The sequence below is a fragment of the Neodothiora populina genome, assembly GCF_041146345.1.
Source record: "Neodothiora populina strain CPC 39397 chromosome Unknown canker_contig_14, whole genome shotgun sequence".
Lineage (NCBI taxonomy): Eukaryota > Fungi > Ascomycota > Dothideomycetes > Dothideales > Dothioraceae > Neodothiora > Neodothiora populina.
The window spans coordinates 403736-420546 of NW_027191408.1; the positions used below are offsets into that span (position 1 = coordinate 403736).

Genomic DNA, 16811 nt, shown 5'->3' on the forward strand with positions numbered 1-16811 from the left:
AGACACAGGAAAGCTCGACAACACTTGGAACTCCCGCAGCCACCCACTGAAAAAAGGATATTGTGTGAAGGACCTGGCATAAGGAATAGCGCTGCACCGCTTGGCCCATTTGCCAGTCTATCGATCACTGTCTTTTTCTTCCTTCACCGGTCTGCGTACATCATCATCATCATTTGTGCAGACGGGTCCAAAGTCATCGGCTTTTCACACGCTTTCATCATCTACCTTGGTACTCTTGCCAGGTACAGTATTTACTGCGGACTTGTTTCGACACTGCATCCAGTCGTGCTCTGTTCTGTCTGCCAGCACTGCATCTGTCAAACAACCACCACCATTCTGTCTCGTGGTGACGAACAACTCGAATTTTCCATCTCAGCGATCAGCAATCTGAACAAATAAATCAAGCTGGTCGAGCGCAAGCGGTGCGCTCGTGTTTCGGCACGCCATGGGGAGGATTAAGAAGATCGCCACCGAGCGGCATGAGGCGTCTGTTGTATGTTCAAGATGATCTCTATCAAATAGTCTGATGGATGTAGCAGAAGCTGACATTATTCCAGTCCCCTTACGTGAGCGACTTCATTAAGCAGACAGTCGATCTACCATTACACAAGCTCTCACAGCACATCACCACATTTCCCATCAACTGGCCCTTTCCCCGTGGAGACCTCTACCACTGGATCCCGACCTTGAACCGGTTTGACCATGTTCTCGAACTCTTTGTCAAGCAATATGCGCTCGACCAAGGTTCCCAGACCCAGCCATTCGATGTGAGGTTACTCAGCATGGGCGATAGCGAAGCGGAACCTTCTCCAACGCCCATCACCAAGGAAGAGTTGACTGAAGGTGGTTTTTCAGAGGAAGGCGATCGGGAGTTGATCGAAACCATTTTACAATTCACGCGCATTCTCCTGGAGAGATGTGGCAACAGAAGCCTGTACGCCAGCAGCAGCCATCTGAACCATCTGCTCAACACTGTCTCCCTCACTCTTCTGAAGGCTACCTTGCGAGTGACTCTGAGGCTGGCTCAGCGCTACCACACCTCTCGCATGCGCATGGCGTCGCCACACACCCTGAGTGCTCTGCTGGCTGGTCACTACAGCATCAACCTCGACAAAATGCAAAAGCTCGCGAGTCCATTCCCTAAGAAGGTTTCCACTACAGCAGCTATCCTCGGCACACCAGTGAAGAGCAAGGGCAAAGTTCCTGATGATGTGGACTCTGCTGCAAATACTGCCGACATTGCAGGCATGGTCAAGGCCAGCGACATTCCTCTGCATTTCAAGCAGGATCTCTCGAGCGTCCAATTGTCATATTACGAACAAGTGCCTGCATCTGCGACCGATGCCAAGTCAACCGCGACTGCTGCTGCTGCTGCTGCCGCGCCCGTGGCTGCCCCACTGGAGCCTGTAACTCCTACACCGGCTCGTCGCAGATCTAACCTGGGACCTGGCTCTGCTTCTAGACATAGTGGTGGTGACGATACGGCTGACACACCGTCCAAATCAGTCGAGACTCCGGATGGTCATATCGCTTCTGAAGGGCATGCACCTACAGGACCTAGGTTGTTTGAACTGCAGCCCTCTGAGCTAGCCAACGAACCTTCCTGGAAAGTCGTCGCAGACCACAAGGCAGATGTACCCGACGCGTATCTGTACGATTTATTGCATAGGGTCCGCATCGCATCCGCCTTCAACTCGTCCAAGCAAGCTGTCAATGACTTGGTTGCTGTCAGGATCCTGGCGATCGCGAACGTGGCCTACGTGTACAGCGAAACTCAATTCTCCCACAAGATTGCCCAGCCCGATTCTGAGGAGCCTCGGCAGACACAGTTAGCGCAGCAGTTGACGGAGATGCTTCAGCCTCCAAGCGATGGACAGCAAGGAATATCGAAAGAAATGATCGTTATTGTCATCATGGCTCTGGAGGCCCTTACCAAGACAAAGTCCAAAAGCACGGAGGTGACTCAGGCTCTGAACATCAGTGTCAGCCACGGTGTACTTTTCTATATACTTCGTAAGGTCCAGGCCACCCTGGCCGAAGACAATCTACCGTTCGAGGAGTATGATTGGTGCAAAGACATGCTCGACCTCGTGCAATCACTGGCACAGCCCTCTTCACACCAACAGCGCAATGCAGATGCCATGGTCTCTGCTGGTTTCATTGGCATACTTGTGGACATCTTGAGTCTTCGCACGAAGCCTGCCCAGGTCTATTTCCCTGCTGCTTTGCATCTCATCGATACATTTATCCACAACGGTGTCAGAGATGCTTTCACGGCCTTGGTGAACGCAAAAGGTCTGGACGTTCTTGCCGATTTGACCTCGGAAGAGGTACAGCATTCCCTTGAGGCTGTGGAACGTGGAGAACGTTTTCCTGCCGAATACAGGGCACAAAGCACGAATTACCAGATTCCCTTCATCGACCAGTTGATCCTGAGACAACTGCTAAAATTTATTGCGCACATGTATGCTCACAGCATTGGTACGAATGATCGCCTTCTCAGAAATCTCATCGATTCGCCACAATTATTGGGAGCTTTAAAGACTGTCATCAGCAATGCCGATCTCTTTGGCTCCAATGTCTGGAGCGGAGCGATCAACATCCTAAGCAGCTTCATACACAATGAACCAACGAGTTACCAGGTCATTGCCGAAGCTGGCTTGAGCAAGATGTTCCTGGAGGCCATCACCCAAAAGCCGATCACGGTAAACGACCTCACCACTGAGCAAGCAGCTACATCCGGGGACGACTCAGAGGAGGTCGTGGCCCCCGTCCCGAATCAGTCCGCTACTACTCCAGTGGACACAGGCAACAGAGCCCCAGCGCAAGGTATCTTACCTGTCGGTGAAACCATGCGTGATATTCCCCCTGCTTTCGGTGCTATTTGTCTAAACGAAAATGGCTTCCGCATGTTCCAGGCCTCCGACGCGCTCGAAAAGTTCTTAGAGATATTCGAAAGCCCCAATCACGTCAAAGCAATGGAGGAAGAGAGCGACGTCGCAGGATACATAGGTCAATCATTCAACGAGCTTGTCCGGCATCACGATCAGCTCAGAGAGCGCATTGCGATCGCGACGCTCAGTATGGTCAAGAAGGTGGTCAAGATCTGCGAGGAGCGCGCCAAGTACAAGGGCGTCGGGGCCAAGCTCTGGGTTGAGTCTGACTCTAATTCAGGACCAATTGTTGCAGGCGGTCGCAAGACTCTGGAAGGCATCCACTTGAAGGAGTTGGAACAGTTCGAGCAAGCAGGAGTCAGTGACTTTCACACTGCTGTTGACCGCAAAGTAAACGACTGGCTTCCAGACGCTACCGACCCAAATCCGTCGGTCGCAGAAAAGGACCTTGAGAGTGATGATCTAATCAACGGCCGCACCGGCGGTCGTTCAACCTCCGATTTCATCAGCGTTGTAGCCAGATTCTTGTCAGGCTACCTTGGTCATTCGAAGACGTATACCCCATTCATCGAGCAGGGCGGTGCTGAGCTACTGCTTGATCTCGCGATGGCCCCTTGCAATCCTTACAATTTCCACGATCTTTCGACGTCTGAGGAGCTCTCTCGGGTGATACAAATTGTAGTGACGGAGAAGCCTCACCTCATACTGCCCTCGCTCCTTCGGCGCATCCGGCTTTCGTTGAGCCAGCTTCAGCCCTTGGTGAACTTCCCACGAGACCGAGCTTACTTTAGAGAGTTCACTGTCCCTGGCTCAAGACAAGAATCTTCGGCCGAGACACGGGTGATGGAAAACAACGGAACCTATACTGTCAAAGCAATGGTAACCACACAGGTACTGGTCGCTATTCTCTCGGACGTTTTGTCCACGCAGAGCTTCTATGACAATCGTCATCGAGCCCAGAACATGCTATCTTTGGTCAATTTATCAGACTACTATACCAATATCATAGACTCACTGGCGGAGCTTCATTCCGCGTGTATATGGGAGGAGATCATGATGCAGAACACTATGCTGGACGACTGGAGAGAAGAGACTCGTGTCAAAGGCATGGGTTACGACAACACCGAAGCCAACAAGGTCATGGGACTAGATCTGGATCGAGACGCTGGCCACGCGCAATCTAGCTCGACAGCAACGTCCGAAAGCCCAAACAAGGACAAGGAGTCAGAAAAGGAGACCATGCGTCGTCGCGCTGAGTTCAAAAACACCCAGATCCTTACGCATCTCCTGAGCCAGATACCTGTAGGCATAGCTTCGTTCTTCCAAGCTGTGGGAAAGGCCTTGTTGACAAAGTCCCGCATCAATATGAACATGGACGCTTGGCACAAACAAAGTGCCTATATCCTTGCAGAGCATTTGGCTGCTGCATCGGTGAATCAGCTCAAGAAACGTCAGCTGGACAGTACTCGTCAGCTTGATGCGCTCGCTTATGATATCGTCGTTCTCTCTTCCATCATGCAAATGCTCATTGATAAACGAACAGGTCGCAGCAGCTCTCAAACAGCAGAAATCCTGACGCTGATCCTCAAGAAATTCGTCGAGAAAGGCGGCCTCGTCGTGCTGGAGGAGCGTCTGTTGACCTACCGCAATCTGATTCAGGAACACAGGGATGCTTCGAAGGACAAGCTACCCAATGATCAATTGTCTTCCTCAGAGCGTGTTCATGCTCTTGCCCTCGCCGCCACAAACCTGATTCTTGATTTCTATACCAAGATCACCCAAGCGAAGAACATCAGTGAATCCGCACAGTCATCAGCTGTGTCGGATCCTCGACGTGATCGTGCTGACTTCTTTATTCCACCTCAGTTCATCGTTGAGCTTCGTCATGCAATCATGCCTACTATCGTTGACATGTGGAGATCTCCAGTCATGCTCACTTTGCCCACTCCAACCGTGAAGGATGTCATTGATCTGCTTCGATTGACTTTAGAAGGCGAAGGAGAAACATCCGCCCTTCGACTCAACGATCATCTGATGAAGCGAATCCCCGGCGAGAGGAGAAAATTCAAGATCAAGCGCGAATTACTCACCACGTACGTCACGGAAGGATTCGACCAAAGTACAGCAATAGAGGCACTTTACCGCTGTAACAACAACGTCAACTCTTCTCGCGAGTACTGCAACTTCAGGAAGAGGCTGCAAAACACGGCAGATGCTGTGGTTCTGACCTTCCCACCTCGTGAGGACGACTTAGAAGACCAAGCCTCAGGCGCAGCTCGTGGTTCGGTAGATGCCTCTGCGACAGATAACTCACGCCCAGACCAGCCAGGCAGTTTGCCTCAGATTCCTTCCGTTGACATGCAAGATGCGTACGACGTGGCATCGGGCAGTCAGGAGAACAACGCCATCGACAACGACATGCTGGCCGATCTGGGACAAGGCAATCAGCGTGATCTTCCTCAAGACATGATCGGCGCTGGCATCGCGCATGTACTCTCCCAGGCTCTTGGTGGGGGCATGGCAGGTACAGACGACCTGATGAGAAATCTCCCGATTGGTGGGAATCGCAGAATATCTGAAGATACCTCGAGGCCGAAAGACGTCGAAAGTGAAGAGCCGTATGTCACTGTAGAGGACCTTGACGAGAAGCGCGAAGATCTTCGTGATGGTCTGATCGATCGCTGTCTGGACATCTTGAATACCCACACCGAGGTCACATTCGAGCTGTCGGATCTAATAAGCTCGGCTGTAGCCAAAGTCTCTGACAGCGAATCCCAGAGAGCTGAGATCGGCCAGACGCTAGTCAATTCGCTTATCTCTCTGCAGCCCAGCGAGGATGCAGAACCCGAGGGCAAGAAAATTGCTTCGTACGCACATCTTCTCGCTTTGGTCCTCTCACAGCGTGAATTCTTCGAGGCAAGCTTTTGGGCGTTGAAAGACAACTTTGAGCTACTCATGGGATTTGTCAAGATGCACCCTGGCTCGAAAGGCGAAGAGACCTCGCAATGGATCGGGAGTGTCTTGGCAGTCATCGAGCTTGTCCTTGCCGAAGACGAACAACCCCAGCAGATCCAGTGGACGACACCAGACTACAAGAAGCCGTTCGAAGAGCAGCCTATTGCAGAGCTCAAAGAACCAAATGTCAGCGCTGAGGCAAAGTCCGATCTTTTCGACGCTCTTGTGGAGTTGCTCCCCAAAATCGGCAGAGATTCCGACCTCGCGGTTGCAGTCGTTCGTGTACTTGTATTCCTTACCCGTCGCCGCCCGTTGGCAATGAGACTAAGCGAGAAGAGATCAATGACGCGTCTTTTTTCCATGATGAAGCAACTCGCTGCCTTTGCTCACGAGAGGCTACAGGTCGATTTCATGGTGCTTCTCCGTCACATTATGGAAGATGAAGAAACCATCCGGCAAACAATGCGTACTGAGATCCAGGCTCTGTTCAAAAACAACCAATCGCAACGGCCACTGGATACCACCGCTTATGTTCGTAGCCTCGGACCGATCGCCCTTCGCAACACCGAGCTTTTCGTTGAGATCACCAATGAGAAGGTACAATTGGCCAAGTGGGAGCCAAATCGTGGACCTCAACCATTGGCCCTCAAGCGGGATGAGAGGAGCTCAGAGGAACAAAGCAAGTCAACCGACACGGCAGAGCAGACAGGACAGACAGAACAAAATATGTCTGATGAGCCAAGTGGTACAGGACCTGACCGACCGACTATCGAACGAACGAAGACGTCTGAGCTCAAAGCTCCCGTGGTTGAGAATCCCGACGGTGTCATCCAGTATCTTCTTGGCGAGCTGTCCAAATACAAGGATGTTGAAGACAAGGACCAACCGGCGGAGGAGCCAGAGACGTCGAAACAGCCGTCTGAGCCTACCACAACGGGCGACGTCGATATGTCTGACTCTACACCAGCTGCTTCGTCTGAAGCTACACCAGCTCCTGAGTCACAAGAGCAACAGCCTCAAGTCAAGCCGGGCGACAAGGACAAAGTCCTGAAACTCGAACAACATCCGATCTATGTATACAGATGTTTCATCATGGCCTGTCTGACAGAGCTGCTTGCAAGCTACAACAGATGCAAAGTTGAGTTCATCAACTACTCACGCAAGGCGGACTACCAAGCCTCCACCCCTTCAAAGCCGCGCTCTGGCCTTCTCAATTATCTTTTATACAATCTCGTACCTACTGGCGGTCTCAGCCATGCGTCCGATGTTACCTCCGTCAAACGCGAAACGACTTCTTTCTGGGCATGCTCTGTGCTTGTCTCTCTGACAGCAAAAACCAATGAGAAGAGCATTTCCTTCGCCTCGTCGGCTACCGGCGATGAGGAACCTGACCTCATCTACGTCCGCAAGTTCGTGCTCGAACATGCGCTGAGAGCATACAAAGATGCTACAGGCTCCGCCGAACCTCTCGACCACAAGTACGCCAGATTGTTGAGCTTAAGTGACCTTTTCAATAGGATGCTGACAGGCAAGCCTGTTGGTGGCACCAACGCATACTACATGGATATGCTCACGGCTTCACAAAAGCACCTTGGTCGTCTCATGTATGAGAAGAACTTCATCTCCGCTTTAACCGCCTCGATCGCAGAAATTGACCTGAACTTCCCTGGAGCTAAGCGAGCTATCAAGTATATACTTCGCCCCATGAAATGGCTCACAGACATCGGAGTCACGTTAAGTACCTCCTCAGAATACTCAAGCAGTGGTCCTACTACCACCGAAGAGGATGAGATCTCTTCAGCCACTTCCGTCAGTAGCGATGACCAAGAACGTGAAGAGACACCAGACCTCTTCCGCAACTCAACCCTTGGTCTTTATGAAACTCGCGATGAGGATGACGACGAAGAAGAGGACGATGACGAGGAGGAGGACTACTATGGCGAAGATTATGATGAGGAGATGGACTATGAAGAAGATCCCGGTCCCGATGTCCATGAGGGAGATGTCATCAGCGATGCAGAGGATGAGGACATTGATGGCATGGGCGAAATAGAGGGCCTGCCTGGCGACGTCCCCATGGAGCTTGAGCTGGAGATGGCTGATGGTGACGACGAAAGCGGAGACGAAGACGACTCGGATATGGATGAGGACGATGACGATGACGACGATGAAGACGATGATGAAATCGAGATCATCGACGAACTCACTGGAGATGACGAGAACGGGTCCATGGAAGAAGACGACGACGACGATGAGGACGAAATCGAGTGGGAGGACGATGTCGGCGACGAGTATGACGACCACGACCATCTTGACGCTAGCGGCTCACCACACGGTGGACCGCTCGAGCACATGGTCCGCGTCCTCGATGGGGACGATCGATCAGATGTTATGGATCAATTTGACAGTGAGAACCCCACAAGTCACCTGATCAACATGGGTGGCGAGCAATACTTCGAAGACGAAATGGGTGACGAGGACGGTAAGATGATCTCTTACAAGACCCTAATAGCACAAACTAATATTTTGATAGATGATCAGGACGAGGAAGACTACGACGAAGAGGAAGTTATCTACGAGCCTGAGATAGAAGGTGAGTTTCACGACCTACAGCGAAGTACGGGGTTTGCAGGCCGGGCTCTTCAACAAGACCTCCTACGGGACCTCGAACACTCCCATCAAGCCCTGCGAGATGCTCGTGATCAACTTCGTCGACAGCACAACCGCTTACTCGGATTAGATGACGAAATCGACAACGAAGGCGCGGGTTGGGGATGGGAAGATACCATGCCACCCGGCGCAACATTACGCAATCATCTCCACCACCACGGCCATAGAAATCCTTTCACCGTGGCTATTGGTGATGATATTTTCGGTATGTACAAGCCGCGATAGATAATATACGCATATGTATTAACAGATTCGCAGCACCAAGTCGATCACATGCTCGCTCGGGAGCTGGTGGTCGTGGCAACGAAGATGGCGTTAACCCATTGCTGCAACGTACCGGCAGAAATGTTCAGTCCAACCGCTTCCGTCAAGATCCTATGAATGACTGGATGTATGATGGTCCTCCCCATCGTGGCGTTCCAGGATCTCGCGATGGGCTATCGTTCGTCAGTGATCTTATACAGATGGTCGGTCCTCGCGGCGGTCGGATCAATATTGTCGACGGCTCCGGCGGTGCATTCAACTTTGCAGGCGGCGTAGCACCCATCTTCCATATCACTGGTGGACCAGGAGGCCCTGCGCTTCGTATGCCAGGAGGCAACCTCCGACCCCCGTCGCTTTCCCGATTCGCAAACTTCTTCGGGGGTAGAGGTGGCTCCAGCCGCCTTGAACAACATGGTCATCCTCAACATAGCAACGACCCCAGTGGTACGATAGCCTTCACGCCCACAATGACACCAGAACGCTGGAGAGACGAAACCAAAGTTATATATGGCACTGCGTACGTCGACAAGGCTCTTCGCATCGTCAACTCTATTTTGAGGCTCTTAGTACCACCGGCACAGGAAGCCAAACGTCAGCGGGACAAGGTTGAAGCTGAACGTAGAGCCGCCGAAGAAAAGGCAAAGGAGGAAGCTCGCAAGAAGGAAGAGGCTGAAAGAGCAGAGCGCGAAGAACGCGAGAGGAAAGAGAGAGAAGAGCAAGAGGCCAGAGAGCGAGCCGAGGCCGAAGCAGCTGCCGCTGATCGTGCTAAGAGAGGTGAGCCAGAGCCGACAGACGAGAGCATGGAAGGTGTGGAGGCCGAATCCTCTGTGGAGGCAGCGGCCCTCGCCGGCGAAAGAACTATGATCACCATCAGGGGTCGAGAGCTGGATATTACCCACCTGGGTATTGACCGCGAGTATCTCGACGCCCTTCCTGAAGATATGCGTGAGGAAGTCATCATGCAACAGTTCGCAGAACAGCGCTCGCAAGAAGCGGAAGCTGGCGAGCAAGCAAGCGAGATCAGCCGCGAATTCCTCGACGCTCTTCCAACAGAGATTCAACAAGAGCTCCTTCGGTCCGAGGCTGCTGACCGTCGCCGACGAGAACGGGATGAGGCTCGCCGCAGAGCTGCCGCAAGTGGCGCCGCTCCTGCTACTGCTGCTAGTGGTGCTGGCGAGATGGACAACGCGGATTTCTTCGCCACGTTACCCCCAAGTCTCCGACAAAACATACTCATGGAAGCCGACGACGCCATGCTTGCGACTATACCTGAAGAGTTTGCGTCCGAGGCTCGAGCTATTCTTGGCGATCGCCGCCAAAGACGTGAGGCTCATGAGAGACGTCACAGCGACCGACGAGCTCCACCAGATACGGCTGATGCCCCTCAAGAGCATCACGCGCGCAGACCGGTGGCTCAAATGCTTGACAAATCTGGCGTTGCAACACTGCTGCGACTGATGTTCATTACTCTGCAAGGCAGTGCTCGAAATTCTATGCATGGTGTGCTCTCCGACATTTGCAAGAACACTCAGAACCGTGCAGAGGTCATCAGTGTACTTCTGCAGATCCTACAGGACGGTAGCGCCGATGCAGGTGCTCTTGAGAAGAGCTTCGCACAGCTGAACTTCCGCGCCAAGCAGATATCGAATTCTGACAAGACACCAAAGTCTATCAAGCGTACTCAGACAACTCAGCAATTGACTCCGCCAAACACCGACATCTCGCCCCTCATGATCGTGCAGCAATGTCTCTCGACTCTTACCGCTCTTTCACAGGACAACCCACGGGTCAGCTCCTTCTTCCTTTCTGAGCATGAGACGAGCATCAGTCAGAGACTCAAGCAAAGCAAGAAGGGTAAAGCCAAGGAGAGCAAGTCTTCTAAGTACCCTCTCAACGCCTTACTTACACTTCTCGATCGCAAGACCATCATCGAGAACTCCGCCGTCATGGAACATCTTGCTGCATTATTGATCAAGGTCACTGAGCCACTCAAGATCCTTCTCAAGAAGGCCAAGGAAGCAGAAAAGGAGAAGGCTGCCAAGAGTCTTGAGTCTGTATCTGCTCCCGACAACGCAAACACCGATGCAGAAGCGGCTCCAGCCGACGGCCAGCAAGACAAGCCAGCTGAGTCGGAGAGCAAGCCTGAAGAGAAGAAGAAACATCGCGAGCTTACACCGCCTGAGGTGCCCGAGGAGAACCTCCGACTAGTTGTAAACATCATTGCAGCTCGCGAGTGTAACTCCAAGACCTTCCAGAGCACATTGGAGATCATCAACCACCTGTCAGCTATTCCAGGGGCGAAGGACACCTTCGGTCGTGAACTTGTTCACCGTGCCCAGCAGCTCGGTGAAGCTGTTCTGGAAGATTTAAAGAAGCTGCATCCTCAAATTCAGAGCGCGAAGACCGGTACCGACGTTCAAGGTGCTGCATTAGCCAGTTTCTCGCCAGCCAGCTCGCACCAGACCAAGCTATTACGAGTCTTGCTGGCGTTGGACTACCTGTTCGACCCCAAGCATGCCGGAACGCTGGACAGACCACTGTCTTCGGGTGAGGCTCTCGCCCCTCAAGCTAGAGAAGACCTTCTGTCCTCCCTTTACGAGACATCCACATTCATCAACTTGTGGTCAAATCTCAGCAATTGCTTGACGGCGATTCGACAACGCGGCAATATGAGCAACGTGGCTACTATTCTTCAGCCTCTCATAGAGTCTTTCATGGTTGTGTGCAAGAACACCACGACCAAGGACATACCGCTTGTTGCCTCTCAGGAGCTTTTCGTGGGAACCCCACCGGCAGAGTCGCGCATCGAAAGCCTTTTCTTTAGTTTCACTGAAGATCACCGTAAGATCCTGAACGATCTTGTCCGCAATAACCCCAAGCTGCTGAATGGTACTTTCGATGTTCTTGCGAAGAACTCCAAGGTGCTCGAGTTCGACAACAAGCGCAACTACTTTAGCCGCAGGTTGCACGACCGTAAAGCAGAGGAGAGAGTTCCACACTCGACCATTCAGCTGAACATTCGCCGCGATCAGGTCTTCATGGACTCTTTCAAGCATCTATATTACAAATCTGCCAACGAGATCAAGTATGGCAAGCTCAACATCCGCTTCCATGGTGAGGAGGGAGTTGATGCTGGTGGCGTCACTCGTGAATGGTTTGGTGCATTGTCGAGGCAAATGTTCAATCCGGACTATGCCCTCTTCAACCCTGTCGCGTCAGATCGCACAACTTTCCATCCGAATCCAATGTCCGACATCAACCCCGAGCATCTGCTCTTCTTCAAGTTCATCGGTCGCATAATTGGCAAAGCTCTCTACGAGGGTCGCGTCCTTGACTGTCACTTCAGCAGAGCAGTCTACAAGCGCATTCTGGGCAAGCCTGTCAACCTCAAGGATATGGAAACGCTCGACCTTGATTATTACAAATCGCTCTGCTGGATCCTCGAGAATGACATCACCGATGTTACTTTCGAGACATTCAGCTTAGAGGTTGACAAGTTCGGCGAGACCGAGATCATCGACCTTATCCCAGATGGACGCAATATCCCAGTGACTGAGGAAAACAAGGCTGAATACGTCAGGCATGTTGTAGAGCAGAGGCTGACCAGGTCTGTCGAGTCTCAACTTGACAATTTCCTGCAAGGCTTCCACGAGATCATCCCCGCAGAGTTGGTCTCAATTTTCAGCGAACAGGAGCTTGAGCTGCTGATTTCTGGTCTGCCGGATATTGATGTGGACGACTGGAAGAACAATACCGAATACCACAACTACCAGCCTACATCTCCGCAGATCCAGTGGTTTTGGAGAGCAGTTCGTAGCTTCGACAAGGAAGAAAAGGCAAAGCTGCTACAGTTCGTGACCGGTACTTCCAAGGTACCCTTGAACGGATTCAAGGAACTCGAGGGAATGAACGGCTTCTCAAGATTCAACATCCATCGTGATTTTGGAAACAAAGAGCGTCTCCCTTCGAGTCACACTTGCTTCAACCAGCTGGATCTGCCAGAGTACGACAGCTACGAGAACTTGAGACATGCAATGTACACTGCCATGACTCAGGGAAGCGAGTATTTTGGCTTTGCTTAAGGTTGTGGGAAACAAGTCGGGTGCACCAAGGGTGAAATGATGAGGATGAAAAAAAGTTGAAACATGAGGCGCAAGTTCTTTCGAAACGGTCGGCATCATCTGTTGGGCTTTCGCGAGTGTGAATGACCGCAAAAGGGCGTACGCATAGTATAAATGGGTTTCTTATTCACTCCACATAATGCTCCTCTTCTGAGCAGCGTGGAGTGGTGGGCGTTAGTCGTACTAAACGAAAGTCAATACGGTTTTCGGTACGAGCATAGAAGTGGAAAGGATGGAAGTGTATGAGAGGAGACGGAAGTCGTTCCTTGCTCAGAGGAGAGGACACAGGAAAGTCGTGATAATTACCAGGGACATTGCATATATATGGCGTGCAGGCCAATACGTCTTGTCTCCTGTTCTTTTTGTAATCGACGATTGTCTCTCTTCTTTTTCTTCTAAGTTTTAGCGTTAGCCTGCTATTCCTAGGAATCCAGAAATTGAAAACTTCAGTCATCTCTTTCTTCTTTGCTACTAGGTGGAATTTGCTTGCAGTCTGTTCGTTGCATGATATTGGTTTTTCGTGGCAAAGGCCTACGCAGCGGGCAGAACCCCCAAGTGCTCGCAGACATCGAGGGCAACCCTGTTCATGCACACAAACATAACTACGGTAGGTACATAAAGCAATACCATACAAAGAATATCCCTCAGAGTCCATTTTGGTCTATTCATTGAACTCCATGTCTGCTTCCCAGTCGATTCTCTACGCCCTAGATCTCGTAACTTGGCTTGTATTGATATATCTGCAGTCTCGCTTCCTCATGGCGTTCAGCATTCATCGGTACTTGATGTCGGCCTATGATAGAGAGGGAACCTTCGTTAACTGAAAACCGAACTCGACGCAAAGATGTTGATATATGCAGACACGCGATCTGAAAAGGAACGACGATATCGAACCTGCTTCTCTGGATCTCGCTACTGCACCGTCCCCTGACTTGTCCATTCATTGCCACTGGCACCTTTTGGAAACACAAGAAGTTCCTTCTTCATCGTTCACCCAACAATTGTGAGTATCACATCCACACTACATGATAAACGTGCGCGACAAGCCATGTAAACACGTCAGCCAGGCGACGACGTCCTGCAGTGCGATACTCGTGTTTCTGCGTTTGCACACCTGTTCCCGAACCCCCTTTTCGGGTACATGTCTCACTTCGCTCGGCAACAAAAGCGAGATGGTCTGCCCAAGGAGACCTCTTTACGTTGGAGTATTGTCACGCAGTACTGTACATACTGTAGAGGTGCCAGAGGGATGAAGGCATGAAGCCGGCGTGGAGAGATCGTCCTATCGACTCTAGCTACTCACTTACTTACCTAAATCCATTTATCTTCATTATATTATGTGTAACGCATAACTATTACTCGCTAGTCACTCCCTGCTTGCTTTACACTGTCAACACGTCTTTTTGTTCTTCTACCCCTTCTCGGGTATGCATGCGCTGCGGAACAGTATTCTGACGGGCCTTCCTGGACGGCCCGAGAGGCAGATAACAATATGCCCTTCGAGAGTAGGAAGGTCCTTGGAGAATAGGAAGTCACGCATATGTCACTTGCGAGGATGAATCTTCTTCACGGCGTATGAGAAAAACACAAGAAAGAACGGCTATGAAATGTATGTTTTTTACTACAGCAGCTATAGGCCTTGTGCCTCCTCCTGGGCCATCTTCCCTGCAGGTGAAGAGAGGCCGTAAACCAAAAGCCCAAGTAAAAGCCGCATGAGAAGAGAAGAAGGAACCCCAACGCCATGCTAATGAGTTTCTGCCAAAGGGTAAAAGTCCGAAAAAAGTACAGACAGACGTGGATATCATAGTCGATGTGCGAAAAAATAGAAAACAAAAAGGCGGCGTTCTCGGTCTTTCTTCAAGGAGCCTCGATGACGGCTCGGAGTAACCAGCTCTCCCACCACTTTCGGAGTCCGAGAACGGTAGCCACGCCGTCGTCACCACCCTCTGTGCCATCGGGGTCGCCGACGATGGCGGCAAAGATCCAGTAGATGGCCACCGTCCATGCAGCGAGAGCGACGCCCATGCTCAAGAAGGGTGAGAGCATAAGGTTGAGTACGAGACTCGCCACACATTTGCCGATGACATTTTCAGTCGGGGCATAGATACAACGGAGCTGCAATCGCTGCGCTGATGTCAGGGTGGAGAGAATCTGTTCCCACAGGGAATAGCGAGGCTTTGTGCAGAGGCGGAAGGGGGCAACCAGTAAGATGCCAAAAGCGGCGATGAGGGACCAGAGGCAAAGAACGAAAGATAGAGCAGCACAAGGTGCGGAGAGGAACAGCTGAGACAAGATATTAGTCTGATGGAAATGTGATGAGAGGAAAATATAATAACATACCAGGATCTTGAGAGCCTTTGACTCCAGCAAGCGTCTCTGTTCCAGCATCTCATCCTCGTCCATCTCCGACCGTATGCTGCCTTGGTCGAGGGGAAGACTTGCACGATGCGCCGAAGGAGGACCCGTTTGGGACAACAGGAGGGGTTGCTGTCTTTGAGCCATCTCCCGTTTACTACTTCTCCTGGAATCACCTGACTGAACAGGTATGTTTGAATTCCGGGAAGGGGCCACGATGGCCCCCTTTTCCAAGTCGATGGTATCGACGGTTCTGCTTGTCATGACAGAACTATGTCCTGCAGAAGACACTGACGTTCCTGGGACAGAGGCCCGCGACGGCAGACCCGACGGCGAGCGCGATTGCACTGGTGTGTGTTGTGGAGGTGAATACTGCGACTGTGCGTATTGCGATTGGGACTGATGTGTTGTCCAATAGGATTGCATATAGTCATGCTTCTCACTGAAGGGTTGATATTCGACTTCGTTGCTGTATCTTGGCCTTGAATATGATGGCATGTACTGCTGCAATTGTGCAGCTGGCGGGGGCTGTAAAGGAAGTTGCTGCTGGTGGGGTATCGACGACAGCCCTTTCTGAGAGAGGGAGTGACGAGGAGGGTCCGACGCTGCTATAGGTGCGGCATAACCATAACCATTCTGGGCTGCTGGGACTGCTTGGACTGCCGATCGGGGAAGATCCATGCCATATAATTTTTCTCAAATACCACAATCGCTTGCTTTCTTCGACCCTGTCGATAGATACTGTACTGTGCCTGCTGTACGTGTTGTACACTTGTTCACGGCACTACTGTTGCATGGCTGGCAGGACAGAGACGATGGAGTCCAGGGCTGTCGGGGTGAGATGCGTTGATGGTATAAGAAGACCCGGTGAGCGACTCACGGCCATCATGACAACCCCCAAGAGATCCAAGATTCCAAGAGATCCAAGAAGGTCCAAGAGAGCAGCGGAAAAGGGCCATCTTACGGCGAGTGATGCCAATGCCAATAACGTACGAAACCTCGAGGTCAAGACATTGGCATAGTGCCAAGTACTTGGCGGTCCAATTAGCAGCCTGCGGTAAGGTAATGCAATGCCTCTAGTTTCCGTACTGAACTCTCCGCGTCGCCCATGTTTGAGTGTGTATCTGTGTGTGATCTGGTGTCGAGCCGCCGAGATGCCGTAATCCTACCACTATACCAAGAAGATCAGACGTTGTTGAAGATCTTTTTTCCTCCTCGAACTTCCAAGTGTTATTGCCGGAAAGCCGTGGCGCCCAGACCGTTGCCCCGTACCTGTTTGTGTACCTGAGAGGGAGGAGATTCCACCAGAGGAGATGCCAAGGGCGTGTGCCCCGACGCGGGGTTTCTCCTTACACAGTTACTGTGTCAAGTGCAAGTATTGCCTGAGAGCGACACCTGAGAGCTGAGTAAGGTAGAGGCAGTTCTGCTGCACTTGCGCTGCCAAGCCCCACCTTCTTGCTGCACCTGGCACCTCGTTGTGTCGGTCTTGTCTCCGGGCCATGTCCGTTAAGGTGTGTTGGGTCTCCGCTCCACAGCTTCAGAATCCTCTCTT

General features: G+C 51.7%; 2 protein-coding genes across 3 annotated transcripts; one reads left to right on the forward strand and one right to left on the reverse strand.

Annotated features, from left to right (window-relative positions):
- Positions 1-445: 445 nt before the first annotated feature.
- On the forward strand, positions 446-12865 carry AAFC00_002111 (uncharacterized protein; the record flags this gene model as incomplete). The annotated part of the gene is made up of 5 exons (XM_069341389.1): positions 446-493; positions 558-8331; positions 8383-8442; positions 8590-8724; positions 8778-12865. 5 exons carry the CDS (start codon positions 446-448, stop codon positions 12863-12865), a joined length of 12105 nt encoding a protein of 4034 aa, XP_069201464.1.
- A 1896-nt stretch (positions 12866-14761) lies between these two features.
- AAFC00_002112 (uncharacterized protein) lies at positions 14762-15940 on the reverse strand (the record flags this gene model as incomplete). Of its 2 annotated transcripts, none has more annotated exons than XM_069341390.1 (2): positions 14762-15187; positions 15245-15940. In XM_069341390.1, the coding sequence occupies 2 exons, from the start codon at positions 15938-15940 to the stop codon at positions 14762-14764; spliced, it is 1122 nt and encodes a 373-aa protein (XP_069201465.1). The 2 variants fall into 2 exon arrangements, with proteins under 2 accessions (XP_069201465.1, XP_069201466.1); XM_069341391.1 differs by having other exon boundaries at positions 15245-15307.
- Between the last annotated feature and the right edge of the window lie 871 nt (positions 15941-16811).